At 33.0% G+C, this 17,496-nt stretch overlaps 1 protein-coding gene across 5 annotated transcripts in view; it reads left to right on the top strand.

Annotated features, from left to right (window-relative positions):
- The window catches only part of ctrip (E3 ubiquitin-protein ligase ctrip), a 220,630-nt gene that overhangs the window by 143,028 nt on the left and 60,106 nt on the right, over positions 1-17,496 (top strand). For all 5 annotated transcript variants that reach the window (XM_089249354.1, XM_089249352.1, XM_089249353.1 and 2 more), the window contains 10 exons: positions 7,816-7,877; positions 8,293-8,342; positions 9,272-9,428; positions 9,530-9,686; positions 9,875-9,996; positions 10,102-10,208; positions 10,551-10,669; positions 13,667-14,000; positions 14,631-15,030; positions 16,576-16,971. In XM_089249354.1, the coding sequence (XP_089105480.1) occupies positions 7,816-7,877; positions 8,293-8,342; positions 9,272-9,428; positions 9,530-9,686; positions 9,875-9,996; positions 10,102-10,208; positions 10,551-10,669; positions 13,667-14,000; positions 14,631-15,030; positions 16,576-16,971 (1,904 nt within the window). The remainder of the gene's footprint in view (positions 1-7,815; positions 7,878-8,292; positions 8,343-9,271; positions 9,429-9,529; positions 9,687-9,874; positions 9,997-10,101; positions 10,209-10,550; positions 10,670-13,666; positions 14,001-14,630; positions 15,031-16,575; positions 16,972-17,496) is intronic.

Raw genomic sequence — 17,496 nt, 5'->3', positions numbered from 1 at the left:
TAAAAAATTAGATTGCAAAAAATCATTGAAAAATTTAATTTTTGATTTTTTTTATAATAAAAAAAACACAATGGCTCATCTTTGCTGTTTCATTTACAAAAGCTCTCCTGCTTTTTGCACAGCATATTCAGTGAAATTGAGCTTTTCAGAGATTTTTTTTCCTTGTACCATGAAGCAGTGGCCAGGGTTAAAATTTGCAGTTTTTTCCTTGTTATGGTTAAATTGAGTCATTTCTAATTAACTCTATCAAAATAATCATATTGTTTGCTTTCTGTTTAATATCTTCATTAAGTGTGCTTTAAGATTCATTCTCTGGTAATTCTTCAAAAACTTTACAAACCTTTGATTTTAAAGTGTTACAGGCAGATTCAACTTTTCTTTTGGCATAGTTTGACTGTGGATCTACCATATCAAGTTTAATTGGTGACTCTCTGTTCTGTAGAGATGAATTTATTTCTTCAAGTGCTTCTTGTTTACAAATTGACATTTCCAAGTTACTTATCTCTACATCACTATCACTGTTCATCTCTTCACAGTATTCAGTTTCTTCACCTAATTTATTGATGTGTTTATTCACTTTGTCCCTACGAGCATGGCATATTTTTTTCCCTGGAATTGATTTTGTGCAACCATCTATTTCATTTATATGTGAAAATTAAAAGTTTACTATCCTTAAACCTTTTGTTATTTTTTCTTATAACATTTAAAAGGATTAAAGCATGCTTTCGCGTATATTTCATACTTCAAGAAATATGCTCTGCGATGCTTACACACAGTAGATAAATGTTCAGAACTTGCTCCATTCCTCAAGATCAAAAGATTGATGTCCAGTGATGTGTAATGGGTAACAGATTTTTCACTTTTGCATAACACTTTTTATGATAGTCAGATCCAGTTTCTTTTCCAACAATATAAATTTCAAGTGTTTTTTCTGACATTTTACTTTGAGTTCTAAAATGGTCGCCAATAAATAACCAGGAAATAACACAATTTCCATTTGAGCTAAATATTTTATAAGAAATTTGCTAACCCTGTAGTAGGCTACTCTATGGAGCACATTCTGTCTTCAGTAAGATCATAATTGAGATCATTTGTATGTGGGGGGGGGGGGACACTTTAGTTCTAACAATTTTGTTTTAGTTTTCTCAATGAAGCAGCAGCAGTGACTTAATCACCTACTGGGATGATAGTCTTATAATCAAATAAGACACCCAGCTGCCGTCTGAAGGACAAAGACCAGTGTGCCATAGTTTGTCTTCACAGAAGCTATTTTTTACAATAATCATCACAACGAAAAACATCACATCTAATGATATTAAAATATAATATAATACAGGGATGGGATTGCTGCTTAAAAAGTTAAGGTTTTTAACCACCAAGAGACGGCGTGAGTTTTCGGAATCTGAAATAACGGGCGCACTATGCTTGCACCAAAGCAGCTCAAGATTAATCTTTAATACAGCTTTGGTTTGCACCATCATCGAGCTGGAGGAAGTATGACGTCAGCGGTCTTCTCATTGGCAGTGCTGAAAACGTCGTCCGCGATATCATTCGTCGGAAGATCACGTGACTCTGTGAAAACACACACAATCCCCCATTATTTTCTTATGGCATAAATATGAGTTTAAAACAATAAATGAAAGAAATAATTTCACCATCGATGAGATACTTCCAAAATTAATGGAAGAGAATTTCAGTATTAATGAAAGATAATTCCAGCACTTATAAAATTCCAAAAATTAATGAAAGTGCTAATTTTAGCATTGACGAAAGACAATTCCAGAATTAATGAAAGGAAATTTCTAGAATTAATGAAATAGATAATTTTTAGTTCCAAAATAAATGAAAGTGATAATTACAGCATTAATGAAAGGTAATTCCATCATTAATAAAAGAATTTCAGCATTGATAAGTGATAATTCCAAAATTAATGAAAGTTATAATTCCATAATTATAATAAAAGATAATTCCAGAATTAATGAAAGATATTTCAGCATCGATTCAGAAGTAAGGAGTCCAGATCAGACTCATCTCGACTGCATCAAATCCGGAAGTCCTTTCAGATAAAAGTGTTTTTGGGAAAGCTTTGCTTCTGAAAGAAGCATCAGAATTTTTCAATGGCTTTCTTACATTATTTCAAAAAAGAGGAGCCCCTCATACACATTTTGTATGATGAGCTAGGAGCTCTTTTAAGAAAAATTATGGTAAGTTTCCTGAAATCTGAACATATTCAGAATGTTAGAATTGCTAAGCTTCAGAATGTAGCTATAGAAAGCGGTCAGAACTGGAGGAAAAATGTGGTTGGATTCTATTTCAGCACCAACAATCTTGCTGAGCTGGGGGATGTTCTCAAGAAAAAATTTCTATTAGGTTCTAGATCACTGGTGCTAGATCATCAAGCACTTGCTTTTACCTTTGAGAACACCATGCTGGAAAAAATGAAGTGCTTGCATCCTGTTTTCCGACTGGAAAACTTATTTATTAAGTACAGTGTTTCCAAGCTACTGCAAGTTGTTTTTCCTTCAGATATCCCTGTTCTCTTGGATGAATGGATTTCTTTGCAGTGTGAAGATATACAGGTGAGTTATCAAAGGTTACATAAGTATTGGGATCTATATTTTGTCTGAAAAACTTGGATGGAAGTGCAAAGTTCAAAATTTTTCTTTTGCTTGTCAGCCTTATTATTTATTATGTCTTGCCCACGTGAAAATGCAGACTGCAAGAGGGGCTTTAGTGTAAACAAATATTTCATGCAATATATATCAAATCTTTTGATTGAAAGTATCGATGGCATTAGTCAAATAAAATCGTATGTACAGCATTTTCAAAATGCTAAAGATATTGATGTCGATGCTAATCTTCTGAAAGCTGTTCACAGCTCGCATCAGAAGTACCAAGACAGACTTCAGCACCAAAAAACTTATGATAAAGTTCCACGACCAGATGAGAATCAAAGACTAAAAGCAGAAGAAAGGGAGTTGGAAATTCAGTTGTCGTCATTAAAAATTATGCTGAACACTGCAGAGAAAATAAAGTGGGGATAAAGAGAAAAACTTTGTAGACATCAAAAGTGGGCAAGTTCGTCTGAAAACACTGAAAGAAAAAAATGTGTAGTGTTCTTGAGAAATTGGAGGAAAACAGAGTCAACAAAATGTCATGGTTTTTTTTATGTATGCTTATTTGTTTGATCTGTAAACTTTTCCTTTTTACGCCCAGCTTGGATTATGACTAATTTTTACATCCTTACAAGTGGATGCAAGTTTTATCAAACATATGAAACCGGTTTTTGACGCCAGAACCCTATAACTGGTTAAAATGTTCAAAATTTAATCTGATTATCTCAGTTCCAAAAAATTTTAATTTTGTTACAAAGTTAATGATTCTGTACACTGCTCCGAATTCACAGATTTCTGCTCCGAAACACTAAATTTACTGCTCCAAAAAGAGTCAGCAGCAATCCCATCCCTGTATAATATTAAAACCTAATTTATATAATGCCTGGCATTAGGTTTTAATTCTACTCTCTTCCATCTGCCTCAGCTACAACAATCAGGTTGTATCTGATAATTATTTCATTCTTTGTGATTTGATGTCTCATATTCTGGCTTTTTATCAGCAATTTTAAATGATTTCTTGGGAAAAATCTATAGGCTTATATTAATTTTTTTTAATTTTTTTTATTTTAATAACGTGATTCCCAAGGGATCAGCATGATCCGTCCAGGGAATTTGTTAGTATTAGTAAACATCCATGCCCGAACCGGGATTCGAACCCAGACCTGCACAGCGAGAAGCTAGTTCCCTAACCACTCTATTATAATGTAGAATTTTATATGTAGTATTTTACACTTTTATATTTCATATTATAATGTAGAATTTTTTTTCACACAAGTATAACCATTTCATATTTATCATATGTTAAAATATATGCTGTAAAAATCAAAGTAATTTAAAAAACATATAACACTGTTTTGGTAAAATACCCTTATAATTAAGCATGTTAAAAAATAACTTAAAATATATATATATATATATATATATATATATATATATATATATAGACAGTTGGCCCCTATTCGCGGTTTCCGTATTCACTGTTTTTTTCCCTTTATTAGAATTTTTTTTTACAACACTCAGCAATCGTCGTTCACGTGTTTTGTTTACAAAATTTGAGTTGCGCTTTTTTAGGATGGCTCATTTTTCTAATGCTACTGATAATGCTTTGAAAAGACTAATAAAAGTGAAAACTTGACAAGAAAAATTGGATTTATTGATGAAAACTATGCTTGGTGAAAGTAAGTCAATACCTGCTGTGGTTTGCTATAACGGAATCAACAAATCTATGGTGAGATACATCAAAAATAATCAATCTGAAATTCTTTCAGCTGAGGCTGTAGCTGCACCCGTGGCAGTCAAAACTTTACAGCGCCTACGGGATCCACATGTTTCTCATACAGAAAATGTAGTTTTTTGTGAGTACAAGAATGATACAAAAAAGTATTCCAATTGATATATAACAGCGAAAAATTTTAATTTTACTCTTCCATAAGAAAGAGTAAAATTAAAAATACTGGCGAAATGTCTATTTCATCAGAGTTTTATCCAAGTAAAGGTTGTTTTTCATAGGTTTAAGAAACGATTCGGATCACGCAGTGTAAAAATCACTGGCGATCAAGCCTCTGCCGACCAGGAGGCAGCTAGAAAATTTCCAAAGACTTTGTAGAAAATTATTGAAAAAAAAGTGCACATCAGCAGGTGTTTAACGCTAACGAAACCACACTATTTTGGAAGAAAACGTCACAAGGAAGTTAAGCAAGAGAAAAAGCAAGCTCCTGGTTTTAAGGCAAGTAGAGATTTTTAAAGCAAATTACTATGTTTTGCACAAATGTGTATGGGTACATGATAAAGCCCAGCATTACTTTCAAATCTGCGAATGTGTGAGCATTGAAGGGAAGGATAAGCCAAAGCTCCCAGTATTTTGAACAAACAGTAAAAAGGATTGGACTACGAAAACACTTTTCCTGGATTGGTTTAAATAGTGTTTTGTTCTGGAAGTCAGGAGGTACCTTTGGAGTGAATACATGCTATTCAAAGTTCTTTTGATATTGGATTGATCGAGGAGGAATTAATGCAGCTGACTGGTCCTGAAACTGAAGCAGTACCAGATGAAGAACATCAAGATAAAGAAATAAAAGTCAAGTTCACCACAAGTAACATAGTGGAAGGGCTTCGCAAGCTCAAATCAGCAATAGATTATTTTCATAACAAAGACCCTTCTATTTTTACGTTCTTCACAAGTAGAAAAATTAGTAGATGAAGCATTGTCAACATACTTAGTGGTGATGTGAAGAAACACAAACAGAAATCACAATGTTCTTTCAGAGAACATCGCTAACAATTGCTGCACCCTCTTTGACATTCCGTTTTATCCCTGTGTCACCCTGCTCTTTCTCATGATGTTCAATAAACGAGATACACAAGAAAAAACTATGGTTTCGATTATTCGCAGATTTCCGTATCCGTGGTCACCTCCGGAACGTAACCCCCTCAAATACGGGGGGCCGACTGTATATATATGATTAATATTATCTGGATTTATCAGATACAAAATAATGCTTTATACAAAAATATATCAGATTTCAAAAGTTCTCCTTTGTTGCATCATAAGAAATATTTATGGATCAATTAAAAAGTGAAATTAATTATTCTTTTAATTATTTGGAATTGAACACTAAGAACTTGAACATAAAGGTTTAATTAAGAAAATTATTTTATTCAACAATAAATGAATTTATTGTATGTATGAATGTAAACCAAAAACCTTTTTTTCACCAATTCCGATTTGACCCATTACATTAACATTTCTAATTATTTCATGAATTCATTTAATCCTAGAATTTTAAAATTTATTAAATATTTTGAATTATTGCATTAACTACTCAAACTTCAGTTAATACTGTAATAAATGTACAAGCATACATGAAAAATAAAATATAAATTTCTTTTTATTAAGCATGAATCATTAAGTCAAAATGTACAAATATAATTAATTAGTCATATAAGTAAAATTGTGTTTTGTTACTCAAATGTCTTATTGACTGTCAAAATAATGTTTACTCTTCAATAGTCTGCTTAATATATTAATAGGATTAAATTTTTTTAAAAATGGAAAATTCATGCTGTGCATCTAAAAAGTGTAAAAAATTGTTTTACAAAAAAAATTTAAAAAAATTTAAATGGCTTTTTTGCTCTAAGGTTTAAATTATCTTTCCTATTCATAATCTAAATTTTTTTTGTGAAAATTTCTTTTGAATGTATTGAAAATCTGCAGTTATATATTTTCATAAATAATATTGCTTGAATGGTTAGCCTTAGAGACTTCATTCGTGGAGTTAGAAAAAAAATTTTCTCAATGTTTTTGAGATATGTAGATGCTACGTGTGAAATTTTGCATGGTCAACAAGGATAATAGAAGCAATAATCAAAAAAAAATAATTGGAATCTGGTATGATGGGTTGCATTTTAGTATCTAGTTGAATGATTTGAAATTGGAGTGATCCAGTCTTATCTCTATGAAATTTGTGTTAAGGATAAATATATTAACGGTCAAAAAATCCTTTTCTCCAATACTTTACTTCATATATTTAGGAGAAATTTGAAATAAAAGTTGTTTTGGTAACTGCTGTGCGCCTCTGGTCTAAAAACTACATTAGAAAAATTCCACAAAAACAGAGTTAACATAATTTTTTTCTTTGCATGTAAATTTCAAATGTAAGTGTATGAATTACTTTTATTCATATTCTTTGTGTTTTTGTGAACTTTGTGAAAATTTCACTTGAATATATTGAAAATTGAAAAAGTTCAGATTTATTTTCTCAAACAATGTCGCTTTAAAATTAAACCGCGGAAAAGTCATCTGCATCATTTTTCTCAAGATGGTAAAAGCAACAAATAAAAAAAAAATTATCAAAATCTGTGACCATGGGTTTCATGGCTGAGTGATCTAACATGGAATGACCCTTCATCTAAATTAATTTATAAAATGTTGGAAGTAATCCATATCTCAGTTCATTGAAATTCTACTGAATTGATCCTTTCATTTTTCTAATCATTTATCTAAATATAAAGTGTCTTCTAAAACTTAGTGTAATTTTTTCGTGTGCATAGATTGTTTTGAATTCATTGACTGAAAAATTCATTGCTTATTTTATTTGACTGGAATGTTGTCTTTTTTTTGCTATTGAATTTTTTTGCGTTCAATGTTTTTGTCAATAACTAAATTATATTCACATCCACATTCCCTTGTATAGGCTTTGGCCAGCAACTTTGCATGGAAAACAAAGTTGAGAATGAAATTATGGCCAATGTTATTACTGATCGCTGCACTCTTAAAAGGCATAATATTATAAGAGTTAGTGATTCACTTTATTAAGGTAGTTTATATAAGGAAAAAAACAACTCTTTGTTTGCTAGTGTGAAATATATTCTATATTAGTTTGAGTGCTTGGGTTGTCATTTGATTGAACTCCGAAATCTTCAAGACATTTCTATTAGAAATTTGTTGAACATGTTATACAGGTCTCTATTGAAGACTTTCTTTAGCAATTACTATAATAGATCTCTGATCACCATTTGTTCCACGGAACCACCCACCCCACTTACATGACAATTGGTTCAAAACCATACGTCAAGTTTGCCATATTCACTGAATTGATTTTTTTTTAAAATTCAGAAGTTGTTCAAAAATTTGCAATTTTAAACGAGTTATTTTTTAATTTATTTTTATTTTTTTAATTTTTTTTTTTTTTTTTTGCAGATATTGCAGAAACTCTAAGGTATCTACTGATGGGAAGCTCTGGAAGTACTGGTGACATTGAAGTAAGCTTTGGAGTTAGTTTATATTGTTGTAAAGTTAGCTCAATGAAATAACTCTGAATCGGTTTGGCATGAGAGAATGTGTTATATTAATAAATTAGTGAAAGTGAATGAGATATGCTTATACAATTAGCATAACATTCAAAAATGAGGTGCCCAAATATACATGGTAGTGTGTATATAAGAGTGCAAATGTATTCTGCATATGCCAGAGCAAAACTTAATCGGTTGACTTAACTAAATTTTTTTTTTAATTTTTGTATATCAGTACTTGATTCCTGTTTAATTATTCAGTTTGAGTTCATTTATCATGTAAGGTATTGTGTGAAAACTGATTTTGGAGACTGATATGTGATTATATTAGTCTTTATCTCATTTCAAAATATTGTATTAAATCTATTTTCTACGCTATTGACAGTTGCTACCTCGAAGTCCTCAAGAACTCTTTGAACTGACCTCCCTTATTGGGTAAATATCAAATCAGTTCTGCATATTGCACTTGGATGTTTTTTTTTATTCATTTCAAAAACACTTTTTAGCATCTCTATCAGTGTGTGAATTCTTTGTAGAATATTTTTTCATGTAAAAAGTAAATCTTCAATTTATCAGGGGAAAACTTCTCATATTATTTGAGGACTTTTTCTGAATAGATAAGGTTATTTTAAACAGGTTATTTGAATATATTTCCAAGAAGACATAATATTTTTATGCCAACCTCATAATATTTAGGTTGTTAATTTCAAGAGAATATTTAATTTAATTAATGAATATATAATTTTCAGAAACTTCGTATTAAAAGAATTTTCTTTAAACAAGGATAATTTAAAATTGCTTGCCATCTGAGGGCGATCGTCAGTCGTTAAATTAAAAATTAAATACACATAATCATATAAGAGACAACATTAAGGAACAGTCTCTAGACAATCAGAGAAGGGGGGGGGGATTAGGGAATTATCAATTTTTTTTTTCTTTGGGAACACGTGAATTCTGAGGGAGAAGGAAATTATGTATTTTTACACAACCACTGAGCTGGGCCAATGTCTTATTGTGACTGTTGGATATTATGGTGTACTTCATACTCAATAAATCAAGCACAGGTAGTATATTGTAACACAATTGACACGTTTAAAAAGGAATACGATAATGTTGGGGTAAATCAAGAAGCTATCCATACTTAGAATAAGACAACCATAAGTATTCTTTGTGGGCATTGTATAATTTTTATCACGTGTATATATTGTTTATAATTTTTATTAATTGCATTTTTAATTGGTTTGCTGTATTTTCGAAATATGACATCTATATTTTTATGGGCATCTTTTTCTCAGCCACCTCGGTGGGCATTTTGCCTGTTGTGGCGTTGTATTTGTTAATAAGTTGCAAAAACTATCTTATAGAGAGCTCATGCCTCGTCTACCAACTGATGGAATATTCAGCATAGATTCTCTGATAATGAAGCCCAGCAATAACAATGTGGATACTGTGATATGGCAATGGCGTGATGATCGTGGCATTTGGCATCCATACACTGGTATCGATAACAAAATAATTGAGGTATAACTGGCAAGCAACTACTTATTTTTAGATCATAGATCTTAGTTATTTTGTTAAATTTTGTATATTTTCATTGTTTTATTTTATTTTCAAATTTATAGGCTGCTCACCAGTCAGCAGAAGATGAAATAAGCCTTTCAGCAATGGGTAAAACTTACACAATAGATTTCAATGCTATGCAACAAATAAATGAAGATACTGGTACTACACGCCCTGTCCAACGTAGAGTCAATAATAGCTGTGGAGCTCAGACTTCTGGTACTAATGTTTATATATTTCTGTCCCACCCACATTCATGGAGCATTGTTTATAATGTGTTTTTTTTTTTTTTTTTATTTTTTTTATTTCAGTTTCATACCGAGAGTCAATCATTTTGAAAATCTGATACTTAAAAGATACTTCTACATTATTTTAACAAGTTTATAAATTTTTAATTTCATTGATAGGCTCAAGTAGCAGTATTGCAAGTACAGATTCTCGAGTTGATTGTCTTCAAGGAGATTCAGATTTAGCATCATCTTGTGTCAAGTCATTATTTGGTGTCCTGTATGAAGTGTATAGCAGCTCGGTTAGTATGAAATTTTTTTAAAGGCTTCTGAAATTTTTAGTAGACTTTCTATTATGATGTTTCCCTTTCGGATCAGAATAGTTTAATTTTTTATACCTTTTACAGGCTGGTCCTGCTGTTCGACACAAATGCCTTAGAGCTCTTCTTCGTATGATATATTATTCACCTCCAGAGCTTTTGAAAACAGTTCTGAAAAATCAGGTTGTTGCTAGGTAGGTAACTTTTGAATTGAGCTTAATTTATTATGATTTTGATGTTACATGAGCTTTTGAGATACTTCTAAAAATGAAAATGATAAGCTTTTTCGTATGGAAACTACAATCTCAAATAAGTCATTGGCTAATGGGTTTTTAAGTTTAAATAAGTTGTTTATTTTTCAACCATCAGGCAGACTTGACTGCTCTTTCCAATGTCCAAAACGTACACCTAATTCGTAAATTTCTGTGAAACAATTATTTAGATGTTATACATGATTTTTTTCAAGAGAACGATACATGTTATTTTGTATCGTGTAATATTTTTCATAGTAAAATATGTCTTCATTTCCTTTTAAGTCATGTAGCTGCAATGCTTGCCTCTCAAGATCTCAGAGTGGTAGTTGCTGCTCTTCAGATGGCTGAAATCTTGATGCAGAAGCTTCCAGACATATTTGGTGTATATTTCAGAAGAGAAGGTAAATATGTGATATGATGCATATAATACACACTATTTTGATTGATAAAGGGAAATAACTGTTGCAGTCAAAAACCTTAGCATTTTTTTTATCTTCTGGAATCTATACTGCATGCACAATTTATCAGAAATTCTTTAAAGTTTTGAAACATTCATCTCATTTTCATCATTAAAGCTTGGTGTTTTTTGGTTTTCTTTCAAGAGTTGATGTATAATAGCATTTAAGTAGGAAGAGAAAGGAAAGGTGCGTGTGGCTCTGATACTGAGAAAATAACCTCTAACATGCTCTGGAAAACAATAAATATTTTAGTGAAATCCAAGAAATTAATCTGAATGTTGTGAAATCCAGGAACACCATAGATTTCAACAAGGTTCTGTATGAACGATATAACCCATTGCTAAATCAAAGTTTAACTTCTTATTTACACTCCGCTTTCACCTGTAAACAAATTATTTTTTTCATTTTGTTAATTATTGTTGCAACTCATTGGCTTACTTTTGTTGTACACTTTAAAATGGAGTGTGCTAGGGGAAGTACTTTTTTCCTTCCAGTATTTTTTCCTTCTCGTTCCCAGGGTTCATTTAGAATCCTGCTTACCTTTTTAGGCACTAGTGGCTTAAATTGCATGTTAATATAATCAAGCTAAAAAGTTATTTGCAACTCTAGGTTTCATTGCAAAAACTGTTCGCCTTGGCATGTATTACCACCCCCATTTTAACTAAGCTGATGGTTATTTTGACAGTTTGTTCTGGCATTGGTTGCATCTCTACTACAAAACTAGTTCGAAGTATCCATAATCCAAAATTTATAAGATAGAGTGGCCAGCTGCTACAGATTATCTGCAGTCTTTACGGATGGCCGCTCTCAACTATGGCGTATATGATACTCTCAGTATTACGGAAATATATATTATACAATTTGAATATAAAAACTATATTTTTTCAAAAAAAATTGGTTCTTCGTGTTTTTTATCATGTTGATTATTACCGTAACAATAAATTTATATACGTATGTGATAGTTTGAGAAAAGACAAACTCAGACTCGAGATGGGTCATTGATCAAATTTAGCCTTTCAAGGGCAGATATGGAGGAGATAGGCTCTCTCTCCTTTCCTCTACGTATCTTTTACATATGTTCTCACATTAGAAGGTCAGAGGGATAACAAGCTGGTATCAAGGCAAATAATAAGTATCTGACTTTGAAAAGTATAAGAAAAATATATGAAATCCGTTTCTTGGAGGACTGTGATCGGTCACCACGTCTGGCAATGGTGGTATTGGCTCCATCTACTGTGCTACTCTAGGCCTAAATGCCAAAAAAAAAATTGTTTTCATGGTCAAAATCGTCCCACACTGTGGGTTAAAAACAGCTTTTGGGGGGGGGGTTCTGTACCCGGGTTTATTTGCACCAATAGTGCCCGATGGAGCCTGCAGAACATGTTATGGAGAAAATGTTTTGTTGTAGGTGATCAGATATGAATACAGGGCTGTATGGTTGCTAGACATCCATATATACGACCCACAAGGGCGTATATAAGGTGGGGTTGCATTGAAGCTTCATGAATTACTAAGTAACTCTGCGACCTCACAAAGTTGCTTGGGGAAGAGGGACTCGCGTGGCCCAAGCCCCTAGGTTCCAGGGCCTGTGAGGTGTAGTATGTAAATGCACATTTAATTGAACTTTTTTAAAAAAAATTCCTTTTTTTATTGGACTATATGTTGCCCTCCCATGGCAAAGCTCAACATTCATCACTACTGAAAGGCTTTGTCAAGGTTGGCATGCCTGAAGATAGTAAAAATTTCACCCTTTACATAATATATTTTTTTACAATTCAGAACTTCGGGATGAATCAAATGAGAACATTTTCAAGAAATCATTATGTAATGGCAGGCAAAAGGCTACTACTTACGCCTTCCCCCTGCTTGAGTCGCACTGCCTCATCGGGATTGGTCTGTTGAGTCAGTCTGTTTTCCCCATTGGTCGAAGTTTTTCCCAAGGGCTCTGGATAATGCTTGAGTTTCAATCTCATTTTTAAAATGGGAAACCAAGAACTGTTGATTTTCATCCTCTCTTCCTTACCGTTGAAGCAGTTGTTTTTGAATTTTGATTGCTTCTCTAAAAATACATGGAAAATATCTCGTCATTGGATAACATTTGGATGTTTGTGAAGAGAATTTTGTGGTCCTTGGTTAGGGCATGCTCTGCTACGGCTGACTTGTCAACCTGACTCAGGGGACGGACTAAAAATAGCTGGGGTTTATTGTATCTTGTGCAATTGTGAAGAAGTGTACATAGGCACTACACACACACAAAAAGATCGATATCGACCAGATTTATCAAGCACAAACAAAATTGTAGACTGGGTCAGGTTGACAAGTCAGCCGTAGCAGAGCATACCCTGACCAAGGACCACAAAATTCTCCTCACAAACACCCAAGTGTTATCCAACAACATGAGATATTTTCCACGTATTTTTAGAGAAGCAATCGAAATTCAAAAACACAATAACTGCTTCAACAGAAAAAAAGAGGATAAAAATCAACAGTGCTTGATTTCCCATTTTGAAAATGAGATTGAAAGCCAAGCATTATCCAGAGCCCTTGGGAAAAACTTAGACCGATGGGGAAAACAGGCTAGCTCAACAGACCAATCCCGACGAGGCAGTGCGGCTCAAGTAGGAGAAGACATAAGTAGTAGCCTTTTGCCCGTCATTACGTAATGATTTCTTGAAAATATTCAGCACTCGTATGAACGAAGCATTGAAAGACGAAAACCATACTTCACGTTGGCCAAAAATATGAAACTTTTAAGCTTAATTTTAATTTACACGATGGCAGCGAAAGCCTTTTTTGTTTCACAATCTTACAATTTCATAGTTTCTCCTGCAGCTTCTTTTAAGTATTTTACCTTAGTTTGAATAAAAGATGATGCAATTTTATTGTGTGCCTCATCTTCTTGAGTGTTATATATTTTTTTGTTTGTGCATTCATCTTTAGGCGTAATGCATCAAGTCAAATGGTTGGTGAAACTTGATATCACTTCTGAAGTCAACCAAACCAAAGATTCAAATGCAGCCACATCTGAAACTGTCCAGTCATTCACACTTCCTGCTTTCTTTTCATCTGGAATATCTGCATGTGATAATGCCGGTCAGGCTCTAAGTTCAAATTCTATTTTGATGTCGTCAAATGATCTCACATCAGACAACTTGCACTTTACTAGCAATGTGTGGGGTTCCTCTTCTTCTGTCACATCCACATCTGAAGGTGTTGTTGGATCTGCTCAGGGAACAACAGCTGAAGATAACCATAGTAGCAACACTTGTCAGATGTAAGTATTATTCAAGAGTTTCTTGTGAATGAGCCATCTAGATGCTTTTAATTGCTTTATCCTCTTCGTTCCAGAGGTATGCATGTGTTCCTTCATTTTTTACAGTTTTAATGTTTTTTTGTTTTTTTTCAAGTTAGACTTGAAGGTATGCGTAAGGATATCCAATTCAAATGGTAATAGTAAAGATATCGATCCAAATCAATTAATGAATTTTTTCAATTTTTTTTTTCTTTTAAAGCGCATTTTGACACATAATAAACACAAATCAATTAGGGGAAAAAAATTAATGATTAGTTTTGTCTCAGGTTGAAGAGGTTATACGCTGAAGACAAGTTTGAAATGTTTTATTAAGATCTTACCAAAATAAAACTGTTTAAAACTTCAAAAGTATAAAGTTGAAATGGTGTGGTACCTTAACCAAAGGAAATCTCATTCATTAAAGCATGGCTGCAAAAATCTAATCAACTAAAAATTTGCATCATTATTTTATTGCATTTTATCTTGATCTTTTCCTCTAAGAATGCAATTTAAAAAAAGTGAGAAAAGAAAATGTTTCCAAGTCTCTAAGTTTAGGAAAATTTCATGTGCATCTATTTTGTTTGACATTTCATTTTCTTTCTCCGGTTTTAGGAGGTTGAGTGATGTTCTAAAAAGAAAACGTACTCCAAAACGAGGCAATGCAACCAGTCGCAAAGTACGAACTGAAGAATCCCCGAGAGATCCTCCATCTAGTAACAACTGTTCAGTGAACCTTAGACGAAGTGTTCTAGATAACCATATTAGCACAATGTTGGGTCCATCTGTGATTTCTCTATCCTCATCAAGCACCCCTGCAAGTTGCACCAACACCATTAGTGCAAGTCCCGTGCTTGGAACTCTCAGTGGAAGTTGCTCTAACTCAATACCTTCAAATAGAGGGAAGTTGAGCTCGGCTGCTGCCAAGACTTCCTCATTTCTGGCAAATCTCAACCCTGCCAGGTGGGGGCGTTGGAACAGCAATTCTCCTGTAACTGGTCGCCTTCTGGCTCAGGTAATTATATCTTTTAAATGTGTATTGTAATTTTGCTTAAAATTAATGGTAAGAATTGAATTGAAAGTTTAAATATTAAAGTAATTCAAGCAAGCAATAATTTATGTAATAGCAGTTATTTAATCTCATCTACAATATGATCTATACAGTGTGATAATTATCTACTATACAATAATTACATGATTCCTTGTGAAAAACTAATAAAGAAAAGTGTTTTCTGTTTTTTAATCAGGCGAGTGTCGAGTTATAACATTGTGAATTTTTTGTGATGTGTCATTGTTTTAAGTCAGTTACGTGCCAAACACTGAACAGAAGTACATTTCGCCGCCAGCAGCGGGTTGTCACTCCCTCAAAATTAACTATAATATTCCATCCTGTTAGAAGCCAAGTTTGGCCTTCCTCTTTCACGATTAGTGCTTTTCTCTCCATGTAGTGCAATATTATAACCCTGTTATTACGTGTAAGCTTCGTCCACTATGGTGGCGAATTCATCACCAGATTTGTAAAGTGTTAGCCAAATAAGATTTACTTGAACATTTTTTTAACCAAATCAATCAGTTTTTCACTAAAATGTGGTAATTTGCTCTCCTTCACTGGTAAGTGAAATCTTTTGGGGGAAGGTGCATACAGTGTGTGTATGTTTACTGTGTGATTGTTTTTTTTTTTACCCTGTCTTTTGCATTAAATCACATGTTGCTCAATAAAACAGGGCTGAATAAATGTTTGAAAGTTTAAAATTTCTCAATTGAAACTTTTACCCGTAAAAAGCTTCAATAAAGGATGTAAAAATGGTATCTTCTCTTGACGAAGGTGCGACTGGTGGAAACAGTAAAATGATTCAGTCACAGAAATATATAATCGCATTTATTATTTTTGAATTGGCATATTCAATATAATTAGTAGTTTCAGATTTTTTTCTATTGATTATTCATTGAGTTATATTTTCATACCAATTCATATATGTTGTAACAAAAATTTTTTTATTTCCTTCTGACTGCAATTAATATTTATCACACTGAAATGTTAATATACTTAATTTGTTTGAGAAATGTTTTTGATACAACTTCAAAATTTATTCTAGCCTAGATCATTTGGTAATTTTTCTAGATGAATTCTTATTCTGGGGTGTATTTATGGGCTGTTGCTTCTTGGACGCTCTCGTAGCAGAGACGACTTCATGCTCTTGCAGCTACTAATTTTGCCGCAATTTCTCAAGATGCTCTTATATTTTGTTTTTTTTTAATTTTTTCCCCAGAAAAATCATGCCCTCCTTTACCCTTGGCTCTCAGTTTTCAGAATAAAAGCCACCTTTTCATTGCTTGTTTTTCTAAATATGGTTTTGAGTATTGTGTTCATGGCCCCCACATCCTGTAGCAGGGTCCCTAGGCTGGGTTCTTTTACAGGCCGCCAGTTCAAACTTTTCATGGGCCCTTCTATAGTTAATTTATAGTGTGAAAAGATAAAACAATTCTCTTTTCTTTTCTTTTTTTTTAAATTCAAATATTAGTTTCAGATTTGTTTAAAATTTTCTTTTTTCTTTTTCAGGAAGCTGCATTGATACAGAGACCATCCAATTACGCTACCCTTCCAGGAAACAGGGAGAAAATCAGAGCTTGGATTAAAGAACAAGCCCAGAAGTTTGATGAGAAGTATTTCAGTGCTGAACAAGGCACGTGCCATCCGGCCATGAATGTATTGAACAGGCTAATATCTGCATTAAGCCATTTGGAATCCATGTCCGATGGTGGTCTGAAAGCTTTAGAGGACATACGCAGTGTGGTGGTAGAGAGTGATATTTCCTCTTTTGAAGTTATCCACAGTGGCTTGGTGAGAAAACTTCTTCAGTACTTAACTGTGCCAAATGGAACTAATTCTAACTTTGGTACCAATGTTAGAGATGATAGGCTAAGAACATTCCTTCATGTGTTCATGAGTAGTCCAGTAAGTATGCAGCTTTTTGTCATTTTTAAAACGTGTATTGATTTCACATGTAAGTAAATATTATGTTTATGACTATGAAATTTATGAATTAAATGTGTTGTAATAAATTGAATTATCATTCAGTCTTAAATTATTTCAGGATTAAAATTTTAATTAAAAAAAAATCAAATGAAACCACAAATTTGTAGCGAAATATGTCGCCACTTGTTAATAAAAGATTTACGGAAAACTGACTATATGTAGAGATGCTGACTTTTTAAAAAAATGTATCTCCGCCTCCACAGGGACTAAAACCCTAGTCCCTCATATGAACTATTAGTTGCTTGCTGTCGCCATCCATTGCTCAGTGCCATTAACCATTATAGATACAAGAGATATGGGTTTGAGTTCCTGTGGAGGCAGAGAAAATTTTTCCAAAAAAAAAATCTGCAACTCTCTACATGTAGTCAGCTTTCCTTGTATCTTGTGAAACTTAAGTTTATCAAATTGTATTTCATTTTATATTGTACACAAGACTGCAGATGG

Source organism: Pholcus phalangioides, unplaced genomic scaffold (assembly GCF_987345545.1).
Source record: "Pholcus phalangioides strain wild (caught in Gottingen) unplaced genomic scaffold, Ppha-v1.0 ptg000022l_1, whole genome shotgun sequence".
Classification (NCBI taxonomy): domain Eukaryota; kingdom Metazoa; phylum Arthropoda; class Arachnida; order Araneae; family Pholcidae; genus Pholcus; species Pholcus phalangioides.
This window is presented reverse-complemented; position numbering and strand designations above follow the sequence as displayed.